Genomic DNA, 23,327 nt, shown 5'->3' on the forward strand with positions numbered 1-23,327 from the left:
GAGATTTGTTGATTTATATATCTCATTTTCATGGTCTAGTCTCTGAAATGGAATGGCTGCTCAACTTACTCATTTTCATAAGGGGCTCAGAGAGGGTCTCAAAGACGCATTATGTCAAGTCAACCCACTTCCTTGGACCCTAACAAATTACATTTCACTGGTTATCAATCTGGAGCAGTGTTCTATCGACAGAAAGGGTGAAAGGAGAAGGTGGGATGTAAAGAGACCATTTCCCTCACGAGAAGGAATTGCCCTCTTTTTTATGATACCGAACCTATGTAGCTAGGGAGTACCCGAGGTCCCATTTCTTTTGAGGAATGAGACAAAAGCAGAAAACTAAAGCTATGTTTCTATTGTGGTGATGGTGGGCATATTGTCCAACTATGTCTCCGAAGACTTTCTCGGGCCTTGGGAAACATTCACCCATCCGTAATAGGGAATCTTGGGTCGGGTGATCAAATTCAGCATTCCCAGGAAGTCAGCCCTTCAATGGCCCCTAGTCATTCTAATCCTTTTTTCTATCCGTAGATCTGATTTTTGAACAAAAGAGTTGGAAAGGGGTTGTTTCCTTGATAGACACCGGAAAATGTATTGATATTGCTTTTGCACATCTTCAACAAGTACCCCTGAAAAGTAAAGAGAAATGAAACCATCATATGAGTGGGTGGTTTACTTTTAATTTCTGGACCACTTACCTTGCATACCAATACTCTCTTGATGGCGTGTGCCACCTACCACCATAAATATGTTTCATTCAATGCTATCATTGCACCCCATTTCCAAATCATTATAGGCATTCCATGGTTATGCTATCACAATACACAGATAAATTGGAAGGACCAGAAACTTACGTTCCAGGAAGACCAATGTCCACCCTCCTGTTCTCGAGTCTTAAACCCCTATGTTTCACGGAGCAATGAATGTTCTGTGTGGAGTTGTCTCGCCCCCCAACAAGTGCTGGTAATCCCCCCATCAACTGCCTATTGAATATCATGATTTTTCCGATGCCTTTCACCCTAAAGAGGCAGACAAATTACCTCCACAAAGAGAATATAACTATCAAATTGAGCTCTACCCAGTCTCCAGATTCCTTACGGGCGTCCCCATGTACTCTCAGAGAAAGAAAATCTTGTGTTAAAACAATATATGGATGATCATTTGAAAAAAATGATTTATTCATCATTCAACCTCCCCTGAGATGCCCCTTTATTCTCAAAAAAGAGGAATCAGAACTGCATCCTTGTTTAGCCTATAGGCAACGCAAGCACCATCAAAAACTGCTATCGCCTACCATTGATCAGGCCAAAGGTAGCCACATCTACACGAAACTTGACATAAAAGGGGCTTACAACCTTGTGCAAATGGCCCAAGGAGACGAGAGGAAGACGGCCTTACCGAACCAGGTTCGGACAATTTGAATACCTTGGCATGCCCTCTAGGCTTTGTAATGCCCCTGCTGTCTTTCAGCATTTCCTCAATGATGTTTTCAGTGATGTCTGGATATTTACGTAGTCATATCTAGATGACATATTTGTCTTTTTGCCCTCCAATGAGCAACATGTAAAACACATGAGAGAAATACTTCTCAGGTTGCGTATCCATAATCTATATGCAAACATATCAAAATCTGACTTTCACAAACAGAAAATGACCTACTTATGTCATGTATTGAGACCTGGATGTAATGGAATGGACCCAAGTAAGGTCTCCACCATATTGGAATGGCATACCCCTCTACCAAAAATGTTTTCTAGGGTTTCTGAATTTTTATCACAGGTTAATTCCCCACTAGTCCAAAATCCTTGTTCCACTGACATGTTTATTAAAAAAGACGTCCCGTTTTCTTGGAACCAAGATACCTATCAGGCGTTAGGGACACTCAAAAACCTGTTTACGATGGCTCCTGTCTTATGGTACCTGATCCTAGCTTACTCTATTATTTAGAAAATGATGCATCTAATTATGCATTGGGAGCAATCCTAGTACAGAAACACCCTAAAACAAAATATTCACACCCACTGGATTCCTATTGTAGAACCCTAAACCCTGCTGAGAGGAACTATACGATATTCGAGAAAGAGCACCTGGCAATAAAGGATGTGTTCCTAAACTGGAAACATTTATTAGACACACAATAATAAATATATTAACAATAATTGGTTATTTATAACACGCTTAATTCCAAAGAGGTTTCTAAGCGCAGATCGGGGATTCAAACCTGTGTTGCTCCGCGTCGTATTGCTTCCAAGGTGAGCATGTTGCAACTGAGCGTTACCACAATCACGGTCTATACAGATCATCACAACCTGGAGTTCTTAAAAACCGCCCAAGCCATGAATCAATGACAGAATCAGTGGATTAATTTATTTTCTCGGTTCTCGTTTAAACCTGGTAGCCAAAACACCAAAGCAGATGCGTTGTCTCAAGCGTATCGAGGAGCAGATGATTACTTTCAGGGAATCCCTTTTATAACTCACGAGAAAATAATCTCTGTCGCTAGTTCCCCTTTGTCTCCTTAGCATGAGACATTGTGAAATACTTATACTATGCAGATGAAAGAATCCTGTCTAAAAGATAACATATAATGCATTGAAGAACATGCGTTGTTGTTTCATGAACAGATTACGGTTACCCAGACGAGAAAGCCAACACACCATGCTTCATTGGTGCCATGATCTCCCAGGAGCCGGTCATTTTGGTATCCGGAAAATACTGGAAATGGTAAAACGGTATGCATGGTGGAAAACACTTAAGTATGATACTATTGGACTATATTCACAGATGTGAAATCTGTGCCTAGTTTAAAACACCCATGGGTAACTCATTTGGATTATTGCAAACCTTAGCCCTACCCAAACGACCCTGCAATACGTGCTCCATGGACTTTGTTACAGACCTCCCCAGAGAAGGGGGTTATACTGTAATCCTCACCATAGTTAATTCCTATACAAAAATGGCTCTCTTCATCGCTCTCAAAGAAACCCTTTCTGCAGCAAAACTGGCAGAATGTTTCATACAGAATCTCGTCCATCTTAATGGCATACCTAAGGCAGTTATTTACTGACAGGGGTTCTCAGTTTGTCTCTGCCTTCTGGAAAGCTGTACGTAGAGAAATGGGGGTGCAGGCAAACTATTTCTCAGCATATCATCCTGAGAGCAATGGTCAAAGCTTCCATGATCCCACAAAAGAAAAGAAAATCCTCCAAAAATATTAAAAACACAACACACATACAAAACAGAGACTCCACTTAAAACATGGTAACTGTGTCAAGGTTAAAGAGTAAGCAAAGAATAGATCAAAACACTTGTATAAATTGCACAGTTGTACTCTAGCGAAAGGCCATCTCACACCTGCCAAGCCAAGATGCAATGCCAAATGAAACATTGCGTTGCATGTATATGTGAACATCATGAGGTTGGCCAACGTCCTTACAAAGCCCTAAACAATCCCACAATTCTAAACACCCCAGAACATCTGTGAATACGACTTTCTGTACTGTACTCTTGTGACCTCAACAAAGTCAATAAAAGCCTTGCAGGTTTGTATCTCAAACTTCCAAGGGCCCCAACAAATCAATACCAACTGTGCTACGTCACAAGCCTCCAAACCTCATGCTGTGTTTGGCCTAGTGCTAATACCATGACTAACTACACTTGCACCAGAGTGAAGTTTCTGTAATATGACCCATAGTGGAAAATGTTATATCCCAGACTTACGAAACTAGAGACAGGGAGGGGTTGACGGTTTGGGCAATATCACCAGTGGGCAAATATGCAAAAAAGAAATCAAGTAGAGAATCAAATTAATACCGGTTCCTAGCCATTCCATCGACATCCATAGCATCGACAAACCAACCCATCAAAAAAAATGCATTGAAGAAAAGTGCATCAAATGCATTTTTTAATGTACATTTTTAAATGGGGGTCCCCCCAACCCCACTTTTTTACCCTTTAAGCCCCATTGAAATAAAAAGAAACACTTTTCATCTAAAAGATAGCATCGAAAAAAATTCACCAAATGCATGTTTTTGGAAGGTATTGGTCTGTCGATGCTATGGATTCAATGCAATGACCAGATACCATTAATACCATCGACTTAACCTGGTTATGAAGGAAGATAGATCCTATATTGTAGCTACACGCACTGGCTCTCCCCTTTGTACGAGCCCAGAATTGTTTGCATATATGTTTGAATTAGGAATAAGTAGTTCAAGTCTTTAAGAAAAAAGAAAATATACTGAAACAGTTCGATGCAAATACTATTCGCGCTTCCGTCATAAGAATATCAGTCTCCGACGCCTGAAGCAGGATGGCTGGCATGGGAAAACAATACAGGGCTGCTGATATTCAGCAAACATTGGGGGTGGGATTTGCAAAAAATAAAACTAGTCATTCCTTGGCTACAAAGACAACTATCCAACTGTTTCAAAGACTGCATGATGCACACGGGTGGCATTTTCTATGGGGCGATCCATTTCCGTTGCCAGCCCAGCAGTGCACGCAATATAAACAACCACAGGACATGATTTATGCCCATCACTCCACATTGCTTGGAAACCACTGGCTCTGCAGGAGGTCCTTGAGAGAAATGATTGCACTGTTCATTTCAGTCGCAATGTCCCAGCAACGCCAGCATTCCTTTGCATGCATTTCTTCATGCGGCACGTGCACGAACCTACAATGTAGCGCACGTGGAACCACGAGGGCATCCCATCAGAAGATTCTCAAGTGGACAATGTGCTGTACATGCATTTCACGTAAATCTCACAGTATGGCCATACTCAACACAATACATTAAATCATCTATGTGTTGCTTTTAACACGTATAGAAATCAACACGACAGAGCAAGTATACGTATTAAAGCATATGCATGTCCGAGAACTGCTGCTGTAATCCAGAGAGATAACCTTGCAAGTGTATTTAATCTTCCCGAGGCACGAATTAGATTATCATTGGAATCCTTTATGATTCGAGCTCTGCACATGTGCATATCTGATTTACAGCCCAAATGAGAGGATTTCAGAGACAATGGGCCTCATTATAACTCAGGCGGTCCGGAAATAACGGTGGCGGTAAACCCGCCGCCACCGTTGTTTCCGGACCGCCTGATCCCGACTCCTGCAGGCGGGAGGTGATGTCCCCGCCAGGTCTGACCTGGCGGGTTTAACACCGCCCGCCTGCAGGCGGCCGAGGAAACACTGGCAGCATTACGAGATGCTGCCGATGTTTCCATGATCCCCATTCCCATCGAGTCCCATAGGACTCGATGGGAATGGGGATTAACACCATTCCGCCTCCGTGATTCCCAGAAAACCGGGGTTGTAATGCCCCGGTAATCACGGAGGTGGAATGGTAATACGAGTCCGGCAGTAACCAGGCAGTTTTACCGCCGCGGTTACCGCCGGACTCGTAATGAGGCCCAATTTCATTCATGACTGTTTGTTGTGGTTAAGGAATTCGGCAGAGAAAATACAAGCTAGAATGTATACTATTCACGCATTTAACAATATCTTTTATAACCATACACATTTTAGGCAGGTTATTGTTTCCTGTAACTGTACAGCAGTTATGTCGTTTTATATTGTCTGTTGGCTTCAACAGCTATGTCGCTTTCTATTGTCTATGGGATTCAACAGTTATGGTGCTTTCCATTGTCTATGGGCTTCAACAGCTATGTCGCTTTCTGTTGTCTGTTGGCTTCAACAGCTATGTCGCTTTCTATTGTCTATGGGCTTCAAAAGCTATGTTGCTTTCCATTGTCTATGGGCTTCAACAGCTATGCGCTTTCTGTTGTCTGATGGCTTCAAACCTATATTGCTTTCTATTGTCTATGGGATTCAACAGTTATGGTGCTTTCTGTTGTCTATGGGCTTCAACAGCTATGTCGCTTTCTATTGTCTATGGGTTTCAACAGCTATGTCGCTTTCTATTGTCTATGGGCTTCAACAGCTATGTCGCTTTCTGTTGTCTATGGGCTTCAACAGCTATGTCGCTTTCTGTTGTCTAATGGCTTCAAACCTATGTTGCTTTCTATTGCCTATGGGTTTCAACAGCTATGTCGCTTTCTATTGTCTATGGGATTCAACAGTTATGGTGCTTTCTGTTGCCTATGGGCTTCAACAGCTATGTCGCTTTCTGTTGTCTATGGGCTTCAACAGCTATGTCGCTTTCTGTTGTCTGATGGCTTCAAACCTATGTTGCTTTCTATTGCCTATGGGTTTCAACAGCTATGTCGCTTTCTATTGTCTATGGGCTTCAACAGCTATGTCGCTTTCTGTTGTCTATGGGCTTCAACAGCTATGTCGCTTTCTGTTGTCTGATGGCTTCAAACCTATGTTGCTTTCTATTGCCTATGGGTTTCAACAGCTATGTCGCTTTCTATTGTCTATGGGATTCAACAGTTATGGTGCTTTCTGTTGCCTATGGGCTTCAACAGCTATGTCGCTTTCTGTTGTCTGTAGGCTTTACATCCCCCGTTCTCCTGATTCTTGCAAACCGCAAATTTCTTTTTACACAAAGAACTTGACAAGTGTTTTATAAGTTATACTATGCAGCTAGTAGTGTTGACCAATGTTACTGAATTAATATTCTTTGCATCACACGTTATCAAAAACCTCCCCCATTGGTACTATTCAAACAGTCTGTCACAAAATGAACGAATTGCCATTTGCAGCTGTGGGTCACTTTTTCATTGGTGCCGGAGACAGTTATATGCTGCAGTCTGACACTGGATTCCAGTCCTATATACAGGAAGCCTGCTTCGGGGAAACATATAATTAGTATGGCGTGTCCAAAACGGGTGAAGGGCACCAACTCATCACCCATTATGAGGAGCAGAATCCAGTCCTGCAAAAACCTGAGTGCTTCTTCGGAAGCAAGCATCCAGTGTTACCGGCTGTTCTGCAGGAGTGCGCTTCGTGCGCTTCAGTGCTGCATGCATCCTGGGACCTACTCTGGGAGAGGTGTCTGAAGGACACCTCCTCCTGTTTCTTGGCTGCACTGGGGCCATCCATTGAAGCAGCACTGTGATGCAGGAGTCTGGAGCAAAGTCAAACCAAGGATATGACGCTACCATACAAGCACATACAAATAAAAGAGTATTGTGTTTGTGTATGTGCTCATGGGAGGGGTTGTGTGTGTCTGTGAAAAAGTATGAATGTGAATGTGTGTACATATTAATGTGTGCATGCGCATATGTTATATTAAAGGTTCTTATACCTGTGAGAATTCAGTGTGTACATGTTGAGTGCACACAGGCTGGCAGGTGTAGTACTGTGCATGCAGCAGGACCAGGCGCTGGTGGGGAGGATGCTATGAAGGCAATAGCTGTGAGAGGCAATGCTGGCACATGTTGACTGAGTCCTTACAATTACATTACCAGCATTATGGGCAAAGTGAACATGTGTATGTTTGTACGTGAGGATACTGAACAGGAATGTTGTATTGTGTGTGGCATAAAGAGACGCAGGCAAATATGAACATTCTTAATTGGGAAAACTGGCACATGTTGGCACATCCATCATGGATATGTGTTCTAATAGTCACGCTACTATCATTATGGACAACACAAACATGAAGATGTTTCCAATTGGGAATGCTGACATATATTGGCAATAACAGTATGAACAGGTGTTATTAAAAGGGGGCAGTGGCCAATGTGGTACTGTTTTTATTGAGGTTGCGGATGCGAGTACTTTCTATGCCCGGACATTTTGAACGTTGAACGTTAACAATGTTACAATAAGATTACGAGGAACGACACGGCGCGGAATGTCTATCATCAGATGGTTAACAACGAGTGGACAGACGCTATGCACTTTGAAAGCGGCACGGAGTACGGCATAAAGTGCCATAACGATAGCGGCCTACTAGTAAGGACACTTAACCTGACGTTTGTCCACATATAACGAAATAGACACCGACTCAAGTACGAAACTGGAACTAAGAAGCCAGCAATTGTATATATAAAGAAGAAACAACACTAATTAAATGCGTGTAGAGAACCTTTCCTCAAGCATAGTGTCACCTGAAGAACTTCTTTGATTGTGGATTCAATTGTGATGTTGGGCTAAGAATCACTGTGAATGTTAGCAGTGCTTAAAAATAACATATTAGTCTGTTTTCGGACCTAGGCATTGGTATCCGTGATTTATAGAATGTATTTGACGTATAGAGTACACTGTTGATTAAGAAGAGTAAGATTAACAGTGAATAACAGGATAGAGCAGGCATTAAAAGACATGCTGATGTTCTCTCAATACGATTTTTATTAGACATTTCATATAATGTACAAGGCACTACAAAGCACATGTCACTTTGCTGATTTTTGTATTTGATGTTATTGGAATATTTTTTGTGTTTTTAAACTGAATTTCTAATAAAAGACGTCAGGTTTGAAAAGTGAATAAAGTACTTCTTGGCAATCTATCACTCATGATGCATTTGTTATATTGAGTGTTAGTTTCGCTTGGGATCCTTTGTCTTTTCTACGTTTCCCAATAGTCACGCTACTATCATTAAGGACAACACAAACACGAAGATGTTTCAATTGGGAATGCTGCCGTATATTGGCAATAATAGTATGGACAGGTTGTATTAAAAGGGGCAATGGGGCACAGCCAGCATATAAACCATATTCACAGACAGAATACTAGCCTAAATTGTGGGCAAATTCCTCATGACAATATTTTGGGGGAATATGCTTGTGTACTGATGGCAACCTGGCATCTGTTGGATTTTTTCATGTGTTACCATGCACAACCAATTGTACATGTGATGGCTTTGTACCCATTTCTTTACAAAACGTGTGGTTTAAAGTGCTCTAAAGAGTACCATTTTATCCCAACTTTTTAAAGCATTCACAGCGATAATCCTGTGACACCCCCACAGTGGTTTGAGGCTTCCTTGACATGCAGAGTCAGTTCTGCACATTTGTGAAAAGGATTTGAGCCCCGATAATACAAACTGGATCTTTTCTGGACATCACGGAGTATGGCACCAGGAGTCATGTATTGAAATACATATTCAACCAATAGTGGAGTAAAAAAAAAAAATACATATATTTCACACTTAATTACAGCTGAATGAAGGGGACGGTGGAAATTGATAATTGATGTTGAGGTAAAGGGGAGTAACTAGACGATTTAATGCAAAGCAGAACCAGCGTGCCTTACAAATATGGGACAAGATGGTTACTTAGGATTATACAAACATGAAGTAAGGATAGCGCAGGGTCTGATGAGGATGAACGAGAACGCATACATCACTCAGGGAGTTGTTCAATATTGTTTTGCGATTAAAACTTACGAACTTAAAATGCAATTCAGCAAATACCTTTGAGACCTCATGCAGTATGTTCCGTTTACTTGGGGTGCCGGCTACATGGTCATGGACGAGTGGATTTGTCTCATGTGCACGCCTGTGCGTTTGATCTGATGTGGCAATCCAACAGCCATCAACATGTCTGCAAGTGGAGTGTGCCTTTTCTCAAAGTATTTATTTGCGTGCGGTTAAATGAACAGGGTCACCTTGGAAGCTCAGCTCTTGCCAGAGCAAGATGAGCACAGAGAGGTTGGGGCAAGGGAGCCGAGCTTTCTTTGTTTTGAGTGGTGTGTAAGAAAACGTATCCTGCTAAGGGAAGCATCTCACTCGATTTATCTTGAAATGTGAGGAGGGACTGCATTCACAGTCAATGACCAATCCATAAGGGGAAAGAATTCAGAATCTGCAGGTGCTAAGGTAGAGTTATGCAAGCCAAAAGAAAATGAACAATGAGTAGCATTAACCAGGTCGTTAGGAAAAGGGACATATTTAAGAACTACGATCTGAGGTTGGTTACCAGTCAGGAAATGTCCCGGGCCAGAGTTCCCTGCACCAACATCATTCCCTGAAAAGGAATGCAATCCCGTTAAGGGTTGTATAGATATTAGCATCCCACACCAGTCCTGCGGTGTAAAGATACTTTGTTTTTAGTTGATAAATGGCACAGTCACCGTTTCTCAAGTTCAGAAAAATACAAAACAAAATCGGCCACCGTGGCCTTAGAGAGAATGGAGCTTCTCCTAGTCCCTTCTCTCTTTCATTGAGAGAAATTTTAAGACTGAGGAAGAGACGAGCAGATGTTTCATGGGAAGCATGTGGGAGGCCAGGCAAGCGTGTGCATCGTGCATCGGGTGGGGGATGCAAGATGTGGCGATAAGATTAGAGGTAGAAAGAGGGAGGGCGTGAGGTGATCGGGGGCTGAAACAATAGGTGAATTTGGCATTCAGCGGACGAAAAGATCCCCTTTTGAGCTCCACGATTGACCAGCAGGTCACGGAACTCACCTCCTGGGTGGTACCGTATACTATACAGGAGCATTACTCTTTACCATCCGTTCCACTAAATTTCAGGGCGAATCAAAAGGAAAACATTGGGGTTGTAAATATATTCTGTGTTTTGTGTGGGTTAAGGGCACTCTGCGAAATATGCCCACAACGGTTTCATCAGCCGCCGCCATCTTAATAAATCAATGTTGTAACTATGCATACTTCTTACAATGAATTATCTTCAAAGTTAACACTTTATAAAAGGTCAATGTTGAGTACGAACTCTTATAGGAAACGTGAGAACAGCTAAAGGTGAGACTGTAATTGTTGTAAACCTTGTTTAACTGTTTACTTGTTGAAACATACAGTCCGATCATTTGCCCAACCCTCTTTTTCAGTTGTTTTGAGACTGTATCACAAAACATAAGTACAGACAATATTTTAAAATGTTTTCTATAAACGAAAACTTGTAAAATAGGCTTAGCAAAGGCATTTCAAACGAAAGCGTGTATTTTCAAATGAACTTCATCCAAACTCGTAGATAGGCATTAGTAAGCAGTTACAGAAGGAAGGCCCATATGAGACCCCTATTGATTTCCTGGACCCCTCAAGCCTTCTGCAAATTGTCTCCAGGGAATGTAGCACCCACAAGATTAGAGATCATGTTGGAGGGCTGCTCGCTTTCTGCATGAGCTGTCAAGGAGTTGCTAAGCCAGTACTTCGATTCTACATTCACCAGAGCAGGTTTGTCATTGAGGGGTCACAATGGCCAGTTGTACACTTCTTCTAGGATGTTTTGGCCACACACTATGATGCATTTATGGTCGAAGGTGGCATGATGTAACTTCTAGTGAATTAATATGGGGCAAAATAATGTGACATCACCTCCCATGTGTCTGTCAGAGGGTCACAGGGAATAGAATGTCACTTCTGCCACCATCATGATTTTGATAACTTTACACTTGGCCTTAATGTGGAATGACTGTAAGCTACTGAAACAAGATGTTGAGGCGCTGATAACGTGTGTGTCCTGCATTGCTGTAAATTCATTTGTATACATCGGTATATATTCCTATGATTTTTCTTTGTGTGTGTTTACACAAATGCTTGAGTGTAGCAAATGTAGAAGTATGCAGTCATTTCATTGCATTGATCTTTGATACGAACATGTAAGTGGTTGGGCGACTCAGAAACATCACTTTCAATCTGAGTGGGGCTTGTCTGAATAGCTCGGTATCATATCCCAGAATTCTCCTGTCTGGGCAATGACAATGTCCTTAAGGTTCTTAAACTCCAGCTCCACTATGCAAATATTGCTCAGTGTGCTAAACATAATATTCGTACGTGTCTCTTTGATACTTAGTTTCACACCCCTGTAATCATATGTGATGTTTTACTTCCAACAATGTTTTGGATTATTGCTTGCGGGAAGGATTTTCAGTGAGTTACCTTGTTGTTGAACCCCTATGCCCCCTCTCTACTGGGGTCTTTTCTCCAATCTCCTTTTCTACATCTGACTCCACTGCAGCACATATGTCTCCTTCCCAAACACAATGCTAATGTATGTATCTGCTATACATCCGTCAACATATCTTTCATGGTAGCTGCTGACTGTAATGATTTGAACAATGAGGCCCTTTTGAGAACGAAACGAGTCTTTAATGCAATCACTTGCTTCTTACCCAAACATAAGGTACATTTTTCATTGCTTGGCTTCCCATTTTCCACTTGTTCTGTCTACTATCATGAACTTTCCTGAATGGCTACTCTAGAGTGTATGCCCAAAAGGGCTCAAAGCTGGAAATGGCCTTTATAAATCTTGTGTGTGAACCACTCGCTCTAAAGTAGCTGTTGTAACTATAGGAACACAACATGTAATGCTAAAACAAATTTTCCTCCACCGAAATTGATTCTACAGCAAACAGAGCCAACATTCTACTATTGTGCTAAATTCAATTGAGGGTCAATTTTTCCTCAAGTTGTGAAGACCTGACATCTCAACCACTCTGAAGGTCTCTCTTGACAATACACTAAAAGCTCTTTTTTTTGCCGTTCTCTGAAAAATCATAGTTTTTTTGTATCTCGTCAACTAAACATGTTTTTAACCAATTCTCTGCTCCTTCTCCAATACCAATCTAGTTTGTGTGTCAGATGCAGCATAAATATTATTCAGTCTTTATGGGAAGGTGATACAAGTCATAGTTGCCGATTGTGATATTGGCCAAATGCAAAAGACATAAACCTGTACCTGTGGCTGCCATCTTTGCAGGACACCCAGTTGCACTCAAATGATGTTTCTTTGCACAATAAAACCACATTTTCCAGTCCAGGTGTGGATGCAGGAATTGGCTGAGGGAGGGGATATTCCCACCTTGACCCACTTGAAGAAATAGTAGGGTCTTCTGGTGGACTATTACCATTCCTTGAGATTGCATGAGCTGCATGTTGTTTCAAATCCTACCACCATGGGTTTATTCTCTCTGTATAGTTGATCCCTGCCCTAAACCTTCTGGCTTTGGAATGATAGTTCAGACATTGTGATTTCCAGCATTGATTCAGTTAAATCAGTCCTGCCGAGTTTGCCTGCCTAAGCAGTCCTACCTATGAAAGCCAGGCTTGTGTTGGGTGCGAGAAATATTCAAGTTGTTAACCAAACTGTTCAAGAGGCTCTACAGGTTGCCCCTGAACCAGGACATTAGTTTTAAATTTGGCATGTTGTACACACAAGGTGACACATCAAGGCACCCCTACAAACTTGGAGTACAATGTGCATGTTCTTGGAGACATTAGAGGCCGAAAGCGAACATGGATGCTTTTCTAATTTGTTTGCACTTTTGGAACAAACTGAAGGCAAGCCTCAGGGTTCTGGCCTTTGCATAGTTACTGTTAGTTTATACTTTCTCAGGTGTTTGCTTTCAGCCATTTGTTCTTGGCAGGTGCCCTTTGTAAATTATCATTTTACTTGATATCTTTTATCAGTCATTTTGTGTGTTTTAATGTTTGTTTCGTGACAATGTTAGGATTGCACCTGTATTTCAGCTGAACGTAATAAAACGTACAGACCTGCAAAGTTATCCGTTGCTTCCTGAATCTAGGACCCTGCTCAATAAATACGAATACAAAACTACAATGTGACTTCTGTGTTTTACCTGACATGTGCTGGCTTCGTTGCCGTTTCAAATTAAAGGTACAATCCACAGCCAGAGGTGAATAGGTGTTTACTCCCATGCCTGCTTCCCTTTCCCAAAGAGTAGAGTTTGCTCGGCAGTTCATCATTGCAAATACCCATTGCTGGTTTCCTGGTAGTTCATATAGCATGCCAACTACAGACCGAGCATGTGCTCTCCGGTTACAACACATGTTTCTGGATTGGCTTTGGACCCTACTTGCACCGCTGAAAGATAGGGATGCTTTTCCAATTGGTTGTTATAGGACAGCCCTCTAGCCCTTGCCTATAATCCTAAAACACACTGTACTCTTAAAGTATGGTACCCGAATACACCAAACCCTTTCGAAGTAGTGCGGTATCTCCATGCACACCTTGCAGAACCACCAATAGGTCCATCCCATCTATGACCACAAGCACTCTTTGCGGTAGACTCTTGGTAACTTTTACTTGGAAGCCATGCATTCCTTACACCAACTGACCCTGTTATGGTACACAGGTTTATAACAATAGGTCAACTCTTTTTAAATGCATGAGAGTGCCAAGTGAGTATACACGTGCTGGCTGACACAAGGTTGTTTGTTTACTCCTCTTTGTGCATGGTACTATGACCGGCATTCTGTACCTATTGCCATGCATGTCCTTATTTCTTTTAAATGAAATCCATAACAAACAAGCGGATAGCAACACATAACTTAAGATACCTTTGACAAGAATCATATTTGCATTCAGACGATTTGATACACACAAAATTACAGAGTAAACCGTGAATGTTGGTAGAATCAATGCAAACATATAGTGCACAGCAATCAAACTATAAGCCATTCTATCAATGTCAATTAAATACCAATTTCTATTTTAAACAGGAAATTGAATTTACAAAGACAAAAAATAACGCATTTACACTGTACATTTCCGCTGCCAAACCAATATGTTATACGCTTAGTTGTTCCACGACCAAATATCCGAAATCCCTTAAATTTGACTGTAGAAATATAAACACTAGAGGAATACAAAATATGTCTACACATGTCTGTTCATCTGAATGGTCACTGTGGTAGCAAAGCTTAGTTTCTGTGGTTAACATGTTCAATTAATTGTCTGCCGAACCTGATCAAGGCAAATCTGCTTTGATGCATTAGGTCAATGACTGCTGCATTTCAAACATCTGGCATGCTCACATTATATAAAACAGCACATTTCCTTTTATTGAGCCAAATTAGTAGTACAGATGCTTAATTATGATTATATGATAATGGATTAACAGCACAGTATGAGTGCAGGCAACACTGAATGCCATTACATTCTCTTAAAACTAATGAAAATTAGTACTCACCAAAACTTTACTTCCTGTTATCTGCATGCAGTGTTCAGCACAGAGCAGATATGGTGTAAATAAAAATAGAATAAAAACAATAACAGCGAAATAATTAGTATGCTCAGGCAATTCTTGAAACTAGTGTCGTTTAGTAAAATAGTTAACACGTACTTCTACATTATGTTATTTTACATGTCTACATGTCACAAGTGAAACAATGTGAGCATTTTAAGAAGTTAATTTAAAAGAAGATGGATACAATCTATGGCACAACCTATGACATGCGTTGCTTCGCTATGGGACCAAAATCAAGAAACTGATTGCATTACAGCTTTGTCCAGCCACCTTCATCAGAATCCTAAATTAATGAGGTATCACCCACTCCTTGAATCGGTCATGTTTGCAAACCCTGTTAAATGAAATATCTATTCTACGACTACCTTCCCCCACAATGAAGAGTGCACAAATGGAACCACTCCACAGCAACAACTCCCCTGTGTAGACTCTGTGTACTCAGGTTCCAGTAAGTATAGGATGGTCTGCGTCATCGCCATCCTTTGAGATAGCTCTATGGCACGAAAAATCCACCAGGCCCAGAAATGATCCCGCATGCTTCATGGTGCCACACAATAAGCCCTGCTAGAGGAGGCATCTTCTAAACCATAGCTCTTATGGGTCCCTACTAATGGTTGCGGATGGAGCAGCCGTGTAGATGCACATTCATGTACTTTGCAAATGTCAGCTTCCTTTGTGACAATTTCAGTGTATTTACTGACAGACCACTTTGAAGTAGCTGATGTGAAACACACTTATTAAAATCTATTGCAAGACGTGTTCCTGGATATATGGCCTTGCCTCTTACTCTGTTGCATCTTTGATTATAAGGCGACAGAAACCATAGTTCAAGCCTTACTTTGGTTGAGTCACACGTGCATAAACCTAAGCACTCGATTTTAGGGGCTCTTGATTCCTAGGAAACTGGGGATTCTACCCTTTGCTCGAGCAAGATGTGGTCCAGTGCATCTCCCCAAAAGCAGCCAGGTATCCTTCCCTTTGAAGAGGGGGTGGCGCAATGTCTAATCTTTCCATACATTGGGTAGTTTCTGGAGTGGTAGTACACCTGATTGTGGTGTAGGATTGGCAGCATATAAAGTGCATACAGGTGAACATTTATTGCTGAGCTTGAAATGTATAGTATAAATATTTCCTGACTTGGGAACCTGCTGTCTTTATTGCAGTAGCATGGATTCTTACCTGGCTGATCCAACCCGAAATCCATTTTAACATTGTCAAATTGCATATTCTACCTCTGAGTCACAGAGGCCTGGTGCTAATAAATCAAAGAAGTGGACTGGTTTATCCAAGAATGAGCATCTTGCATCTTATCTTCTGGGCTCTGCTGTTCATGTCATATGGAAAGCAATGACTGTTGGATCTCGGAAACACCTGGCCATCCGAAATAGCCAAGAGCTCGCAATTGCATTTAAATGCAGAACATGCTGTACCTGCAGATGGCCTTCAAACGTCCAGTGTACATTTTCTGCTGAGATAAGGCAGCAAAAATTGCTTTGTGCTTGCTTCAGACATCTATGAGTGTGGAAAACACAGGTCTGAATTCTAGAAGGGTCCAGCCAAGAATGTAGCCTTCTGAAGGTAATGAATTGAGTGATAGTAAAGCTGTGCATTGCATCCCTCTGAATTGGTAGGAATCTGCCATGAAGTGGCAAATCAAGTTATATTGTGTTCATCATCATCGCCATCATGCAAGATGTTCCAGTAAGCAATCTGAAGACATGTTATATCAGTCTTCATGGGTAGGCTGATCATATTAACCAGTCTTCTTTGAATATGCAACAAGGCGAATAATGATGATTTCTTGCAAGAAGGTCAAGAAAATCAATGATAATTTCTTTTCAGAAAAGAAAAAAAAACACAATAACTCTTGGAGAGGGAGATGTACTCTTGCAAGATCGTCTCTTTGTTGTCGAGTTTATCGGGCAGAACAGCGGTGGCCCTAAAAACCGTTGGCCTAGAAAGTACAGTTCCCCAGACGTTAATATATCCCCTCAAAAGTTCCTGTGGTGGAGTAGCTTTCCCTTAATTGTGGGGAACAGTATACTGCCTACACTTCCCAATCTTTACTAATGGATTCCCAATCCCATCAGCAGCAGTGGTGGTGCACGATGGATGCACCGCACTATTGAATTTAATATATTCTTGAGATTTCTTTTCATGTTCTACGGTCATATTATTTTCTCTATGCATCTAAAGTGGGAGAATAGCATCATTTCTGTCTAAACAATGGAAGGTTGAAGTGACCAAATGTTACATTTCAATCCTTTGGTGCAGAAAATATATAGATGTTGAACCGAAGAAAGAAATAAAGAAGTTGATAAGGCTTGTTGGTCCCATACTGGCGAAGGGTAAAGTATCTTCTACGGTTGGTGCATCTTAAGGGGTTCCTTCTTCACAAGCAATTGTTTGAGCATCTAGGGATTTGTTGAGTGGTATAGAGAATTGGTTGGCCATGTCCTCGATCTTTACCAAAGCAGTAGCAATAGTAGACCGCTCCATCAGTTACGGGGGGCCCATGTCCAGTCAGGACACAGATGAAACCTTTCAGAGCCTGAGCATACTCTGTTTAAATAAGGACTGTGGCCACTGTACTAGAGAGTACTTCTAGACACTCTGTAATCAGAGCCAGTATTCAGCTGCATATGTCAGACCTTCTGACAAAATATGCCCTTCGTCCTCTTCCACTTAGGGGAGGGTCAGGATTGTACCTGGTAATTTTCTTTGCCTTGAAAGGCTCAGCGGAAACGATCCAATTATGAACCTGAAGCACGTGCAAACATTGGTAAACGTTCATTTCTTTCAAGATGGAGACAGTGCGTCAATTAAGCCCCTTCTTCAGCCTATGGATTTATATCTATTGATCGCCCCAATTGATCAAAGACTTATGTTTTGCAGGGACATAGAGCATCATTCATAGTTCGCATTTCTCTGCTTCATCCTTACATCTTTCATGTGTGGATGAAGGCTTTGGCTGCTCCGTTGGGCGTTGTGCATGGGAGACATGTCAATGTGCATGTGTAGTACCTGGATTATTGGCAAATATGTGCCTCCTTATTTTTTTGAGAATCATCAGGATATCTATATCCTGTGCACACGTCTTCACAGCAACGGTTTCGTTCGAACCTGGAAGAAGCTGTACTTAGCACCAACTAATAAAATGTTTATAGGGGCACTGTTTGATTCCACAGTGAAAATAGACTTGCCTACTGCATAACAATGTCATAAGCAGCAGGACCCTCTGGCTCAGTTGTTGTTGGTATGATCCGCCAGATCCCACTGTTGACATCATGTGCACAGAGACCTGGTCACATCCCTCCTGTGTTGGAATTCTTTTGAGTTCCTTGGGCCAGCATGTACTTGTTACTGGAACCCAAAATCCCTTTAATATTTTGACTGCTTGATTCCAATGATTTCCTCCCTGGCAACATCTCTGCAGAGAATTTTGCTCTTCAGGTTTTACCCAGGGAAACAGCTTGGAGTCGCCAGAATCAATTGCTCTCCTCGCCAGTTTTAAAGGTGAGGATCGGATTGACATTGGCGACTGACTTAAGGTAAGTATTTTCAATTCAGGCTTGTCGAACTTCAAAGTAGAATAAACTACCTAGCCTGTTCAGAAATATTTAGCAGTTTCCTGAAGGTTCAGATAGGGACAATATGTTCACAGAAGCCACGTGAAATAATGTCTTTCCTTATGTAAGGTCTGGAAGATATTCAGAGAGGCAGACTAGGCCAGAAATCCCTGTTCCCTCAGGATTTTACCTGCCTTCAGCATTGTTTGTGGAAATCTGTTAAGAGACCTGCTGTGATTGTTTGGATCCTTTGCTTACAGAAATTATGCTTTTCTGTTCACCTTTATCCCAGCTACTACGTACAATTAGCACAGAGACCTTCAGTGTTGTTTTGGTGGCGCCATTTTGAAACGTATATTGTTGGGTTATGCGCAACTGCCAGTTAGGGAATACATTAAGGTGTTCTTTGTTCACTTTCAAGCAGCATCGCCTCAAAACATTACTTTAGTGCTGAGTGTTTCTGAGAGACTAAATGCGATGGGAAATGGCAGAGAGGGTACCAGGAAGTAAGGTTAGGTTTGGGTTGCTGATTGATTGGCAGTCTCCTTGAGAGTACAGCTGACTGCAATTGGAGCATTGCATTGTCCCAGAAGGCAGTATTAGCTCTGCCTCTTGAATTTCACCTTTTCTTGAATGTTATCATGACACACGTTTCCTTTTCCAACATAGGATCTGTCACTTCACTTAGAAATACTGCAGTCTTAACTTTTAGCATACGTCTAGTTGCTCTCTGTGGTCTTTAAATATCCTGCTGTTAGTGGAAATTACTTTGCCTAAGAGGCAGTGGTACTTGGCAGCTGTGGGATGCTGCAAACAATATCTGTTTCCTTCTTCGGAAGGAGTCATTTTTTCGTTTCTATATGGTTCCCAGAATGTTGCATAGTTTTATTTCACATGCACATAGTTCTGCCAAAGTGTTTTTTGGGATATTGAAAGAATGGGAATATCTTTGATCGTCTGTTTCATTTGTTTTTCTATGAGGGGTAGCAAAGTCCTAGGCCTAGCATAAGCAGATGGGTTCATTAACCTACTATCCTAGCACGTGACTCACAGTGAATGTTACAGATCAGGGAACTTCCACCACGGGTATGGCAACTTCAGGTTTGGAGCATAGAAAATGTTCCTATTTGAACAGCAAATGCATGGCCTTCCTTAAATTCATTTGCACCCCATTTTATAATTAGATCGTGTGGTCTTCATTTACTGTAATGACGTATTCTGTCCTCATGTCACTGTTAAGCTCCTTATCACGCAGTCTGTGTTAACAAAAATAGTGTGGTTGCTGTATACAGTGGGTTTCATTTGGTTATTCCCATTCCATTTTATTTTTTTTGGGTACTGTTTTATTCATTCTAAATACATTTGATCCGTGACAAGGAAGTGAGCTCAAGTGGGCAGTGTTCGATTATTTAGAAGCGTATCCTGACATTGACTATGCTGTACAGGCCGGATGGCAATGGTAGTCCAAACACATCTGGGAGCCAAAGGTTGCAGACCCCTGGTATATACTGTCCCACTATTGGTGATTGAAGCGCTAGTACTATCTAGTTACAGGCAAATGATGTATATCGTTTCCCAGAATTCACATGCAGTTGTAGTCCAGTATGTGGTTCCAATGTGTACTCTCTTATGTGGGAGGAGTTTTAGAAAAATGTATTTCAGTAAGAAAAGCTACAGAGAGGTGTCTCACTCTTCTGCATGGGTGAGTTAAAGTTAACACATTAGGAATTTGACAAGGGATTGCTGGGCTCAGTGTAATGATCATTGCCAATAAGACATAAGAGGTCAAACAGCGCTACATTCAGTGTAATACTAGTAGTTATTTGCACAACTAAACATTACTTTGTGAAGAATACCTACAAACACACAACAAGTTTAATATGTATGATGTTCTAAAAGCGAATCACTTTAGAGGAAATAATATTGTTCAAATCTTAGAACTAACACAGCAGGTACCATGCACACTGTTTACCTGCATATGGGCTTGGAGTTCATAGTTGAAGAGGAAGTATGTCAATTTTCCTGTTTCATAAACATGGCCAAATACGCTACAGATAACATATTTATAATACGTTTATGAAGGAGACAACTAGCTTATTCATATTGGCAATTATGGAGGAAGTATGAACAAGGTATACCAAAGGGCTGTATATATTATAAATACGTGAATGTTGTCCTATTTAGTGGGAAAATCTGTCCATAATCAACTCTCAATAGGGCAAATAGTGAAACCTACTACCAAGCAATTAACATCAAAATGCACATGTATTGCAGGGCATTTCAGCAGAACATGAAGTTGGATGCAGAATGGCCCCTTGTATTTCCAGAATGGATGCCTGTCTCCATCATACCCATTCAACCCTACTCCTCCTTTGAATGCCTAGTCTGCAAATGTTGCTTCTCTCCTACCCTGTAGATCTCTCTCACTACCATCTACAGGACCCTTGAGCCAGTCTCCCTCTTCCTATCGGAGTGGGGCCGACCTCACCTCTTCTCTACTGACCTCTGCTTCTAAGCTTCTCCTCACAACCTTCAATATTCATCTCCACTCTACTGGTGCGGGCCTGCCCTTACGCTACCTCTGTGATTATTTCTCTCTCCCCATTCTTCCTTTTTGCACAACGCACTCAGCCGGTCAGACTCTGGATGCGCTCATTTCAGCTGACCTCTCTCTCGAACCCTCTTAGTAGACCTCTCTCTTGGTCTGATCACTATCTCCTCTCCTCTCATCTCGTCTGGAGCTCCTGGCCTTCCCGACTAAGCATCTGCCTGCACTGCAAACTCTTCCTCAATCATCATCCGACAGATGAAGGGAGAGTCAGTAGCTGCTTTTGCTGCCACTTTTATCCCTCCTCCACCCCTGCTATTGACTCTCACACTGACTCAGCCCTTGCTAACCTTCACCTCCCAATCTCCAACACCCTTGACATCCTTGCCCCTGCCATGAGGATCTGCATGAAGACTTCCTCCAAGTGCAACAGTTGGTATAATTGCACCCTAACCTCTCTCAAAAGTAAGTGTAGAGTTGCTGAACGGAAGTGTCTAACTTCTCGCACATCTTCTGCCAAATTGCCATGTAACCTGTTCCAAAGGCATTAATGACTCACCGTCCAAACTAGTTATTATTATTATTATTAACCGGTCCAAGAAACAGGTCCATATTCAAACCCACATCTCTGGAGCTTCCAACAACATGGCTGAACGTTTCAAAATCTGTAAAGAACTTGACAATCCTACTGCAGTCTCCACTTCTCCTCATCCTTCTCAGGCCATCTACATTGCTCCGGCACCCCACTTCACAACCAAAACTCAGGACATCCTATCCTCACTCCCAGCTACTCCCCTCCCTCCTTCGCCTGCAGCTAGGCCTCCCTTGGCCCCTCTCTCTCTCCATCCCCTCCTACCCTCCTCCTTCACACCCATAGTACCAGACGTGATTACCAAGACTGTTTGCTCTATGAAAATCTCCTCCACGGTGTTCCCCTGTTCCTCTATAACTATCAAGAACAATATTGCCACCCTTGCTCCCACAGTTCTGCAATCACTCTTTTGCCCCCTCTCTCCTAAGTCTCCCCGCCCGCCCTTCGCCTTCACCCTCTCCAAACCCCCCTGCACTTCTTCTTACTAAACTTGCACGATCTGAATGTCACAAGGCCTAGTAGGACAGTGTATTGTTGTCTATGCACCTCTGTTCGCCTCTCCCCTTGCCTACTGGCGCCTGGAAACAAATGTTCAATAAATAAAATAAATAAATTATTATTAAATTATTATTATTATTTTATTATTAAACACGTGCAACACATTATAAACACTCCAGACAGTTTGTCCTGCTCTAGTGTATACAGTAATTTAGACAAAAGCTCAACGAAGTAAAGCTGCTGTCATCTGCTTAGAGACCAAGTTACACCTCCAAATAAAGCTTTTAATTGCTGGTATAGCCTGCCCTGTCGGGCTATATGGCGATTAACACACGTGCAAGACGCCCAGGGGCGGCTTTACCCAAAAAGAAAAAGGAGAACGTTCAAAATGATATATGACCTTGCTAGCACTCCCTGCTTTCACAAAGAAAAGGAAAAGGAGCGGAAAGCGGCTGTCATTGAGAGAAGGGGAGGTCGGGCTGAAAAACGAGAGCCTCCTTTTGCTCTCCACTGAGCTCTGCAAGAGGACTATATTTGTGGTGCATAGCAAGTGGCGCAGAACGGTTCCGGGACATTGTGCAAAGAGGCACCAAAGAGGAGGGCAGCGATGAAGAGGATAGCTGCATGTACACCAGAAAGCAGGAAGAGGGAGATGGGGTGGGGGGTGCACGGGTGGGGGCAGCTCTGCAAGGAACAGCCTCAGACAGCAAAGGAGGGGCAGGAAGGTGTGTCGAAGGCTAGAAACGCCAGAGATTGATATGATATGATAGGTTATTTATAACTCGCTTAATACCCAGAGGTTTCTAAGCGCATAACTGGGGATCGAAGCTATCTTGTTCACTCCCAGGTGTCACTAAGCTCTTGGTCTCTTGTCCACTACTGATTGATAAAGTTCTCCTTCTGCCGTTCGGAGTCCGGCATGATGAAGGTTACAGCTCGGTTGTACAGCGGACATACAAGCCTGTAAGGTGAAACAGTGCATGGCTTCATCCAGAGCAGCTGCAAGCTTAGATGATTTTCCCGCTTATTTGCCACTTGGACCACTGTCTGCCGAGTAGTCCTGGCTCTGTGACCTACCAGCCCACTCTCACTCTCCTGTTCATTGCCTCAGTTTATGCTCATGCATAAGGGATTCACTAGTGGTACAATCCTTTCATTATATTGGCAGTCTAGCTCCTTGTTGGCCTACACAATCAGACCCTCTAGGATATTGAGTCATGACATTTTTCTGCATAAGAAATGCAGGATTTGCA

The 23,327-nt window shown here is 42.1% G+C and overlaps 1 protein-coding gene across 4 annotated transcripts in view; it reads right to left on the minus strand.

Annotated features, from left to right (window-relative positions):
• The window catches only part of DIAPH2 (diaphanous related formin 2), a 5,141,990-nt gene that overhangs the window by 4,397,059 nt on the left and 721,604 nt on the right, over window positions 1-23,327 (minus strand). For 3 of the 4 annotated variants that reach the window (XM_069612994.1, XM_069612991.1, XM_069612993.1), the window contains one exon: window positions 14,811-14,831. The exons of the other annotated variant lie outside the window; for it this stretch is intronic. In XM_069612994.1, coding sequence (XP_069469095.1) covers window positions 14,811-14,831 — 21 coding nt within the window. The remainder of the gene's footprint in view (window positions 1-14,810; window positions 14,832-23,327) is intronic. 4 annotated transcript variants of the gene reach the window in all.

This window comes from Ambystoma mexicanum, chromosome 5p (assembly GCF_040938575.1).
Source record: "Ambystoma mexicanum isolate Mex_15411 chromosome 5p, UKY_AmexF1_1, whole genome shotgun sequence".
NCBI classification, from domain to species: Eukaryota; Metazoa; Chordata; class Amphibia; order Caudata; family Ambystomatidae; genus Ambystoma; species Ambystoma mexicanum.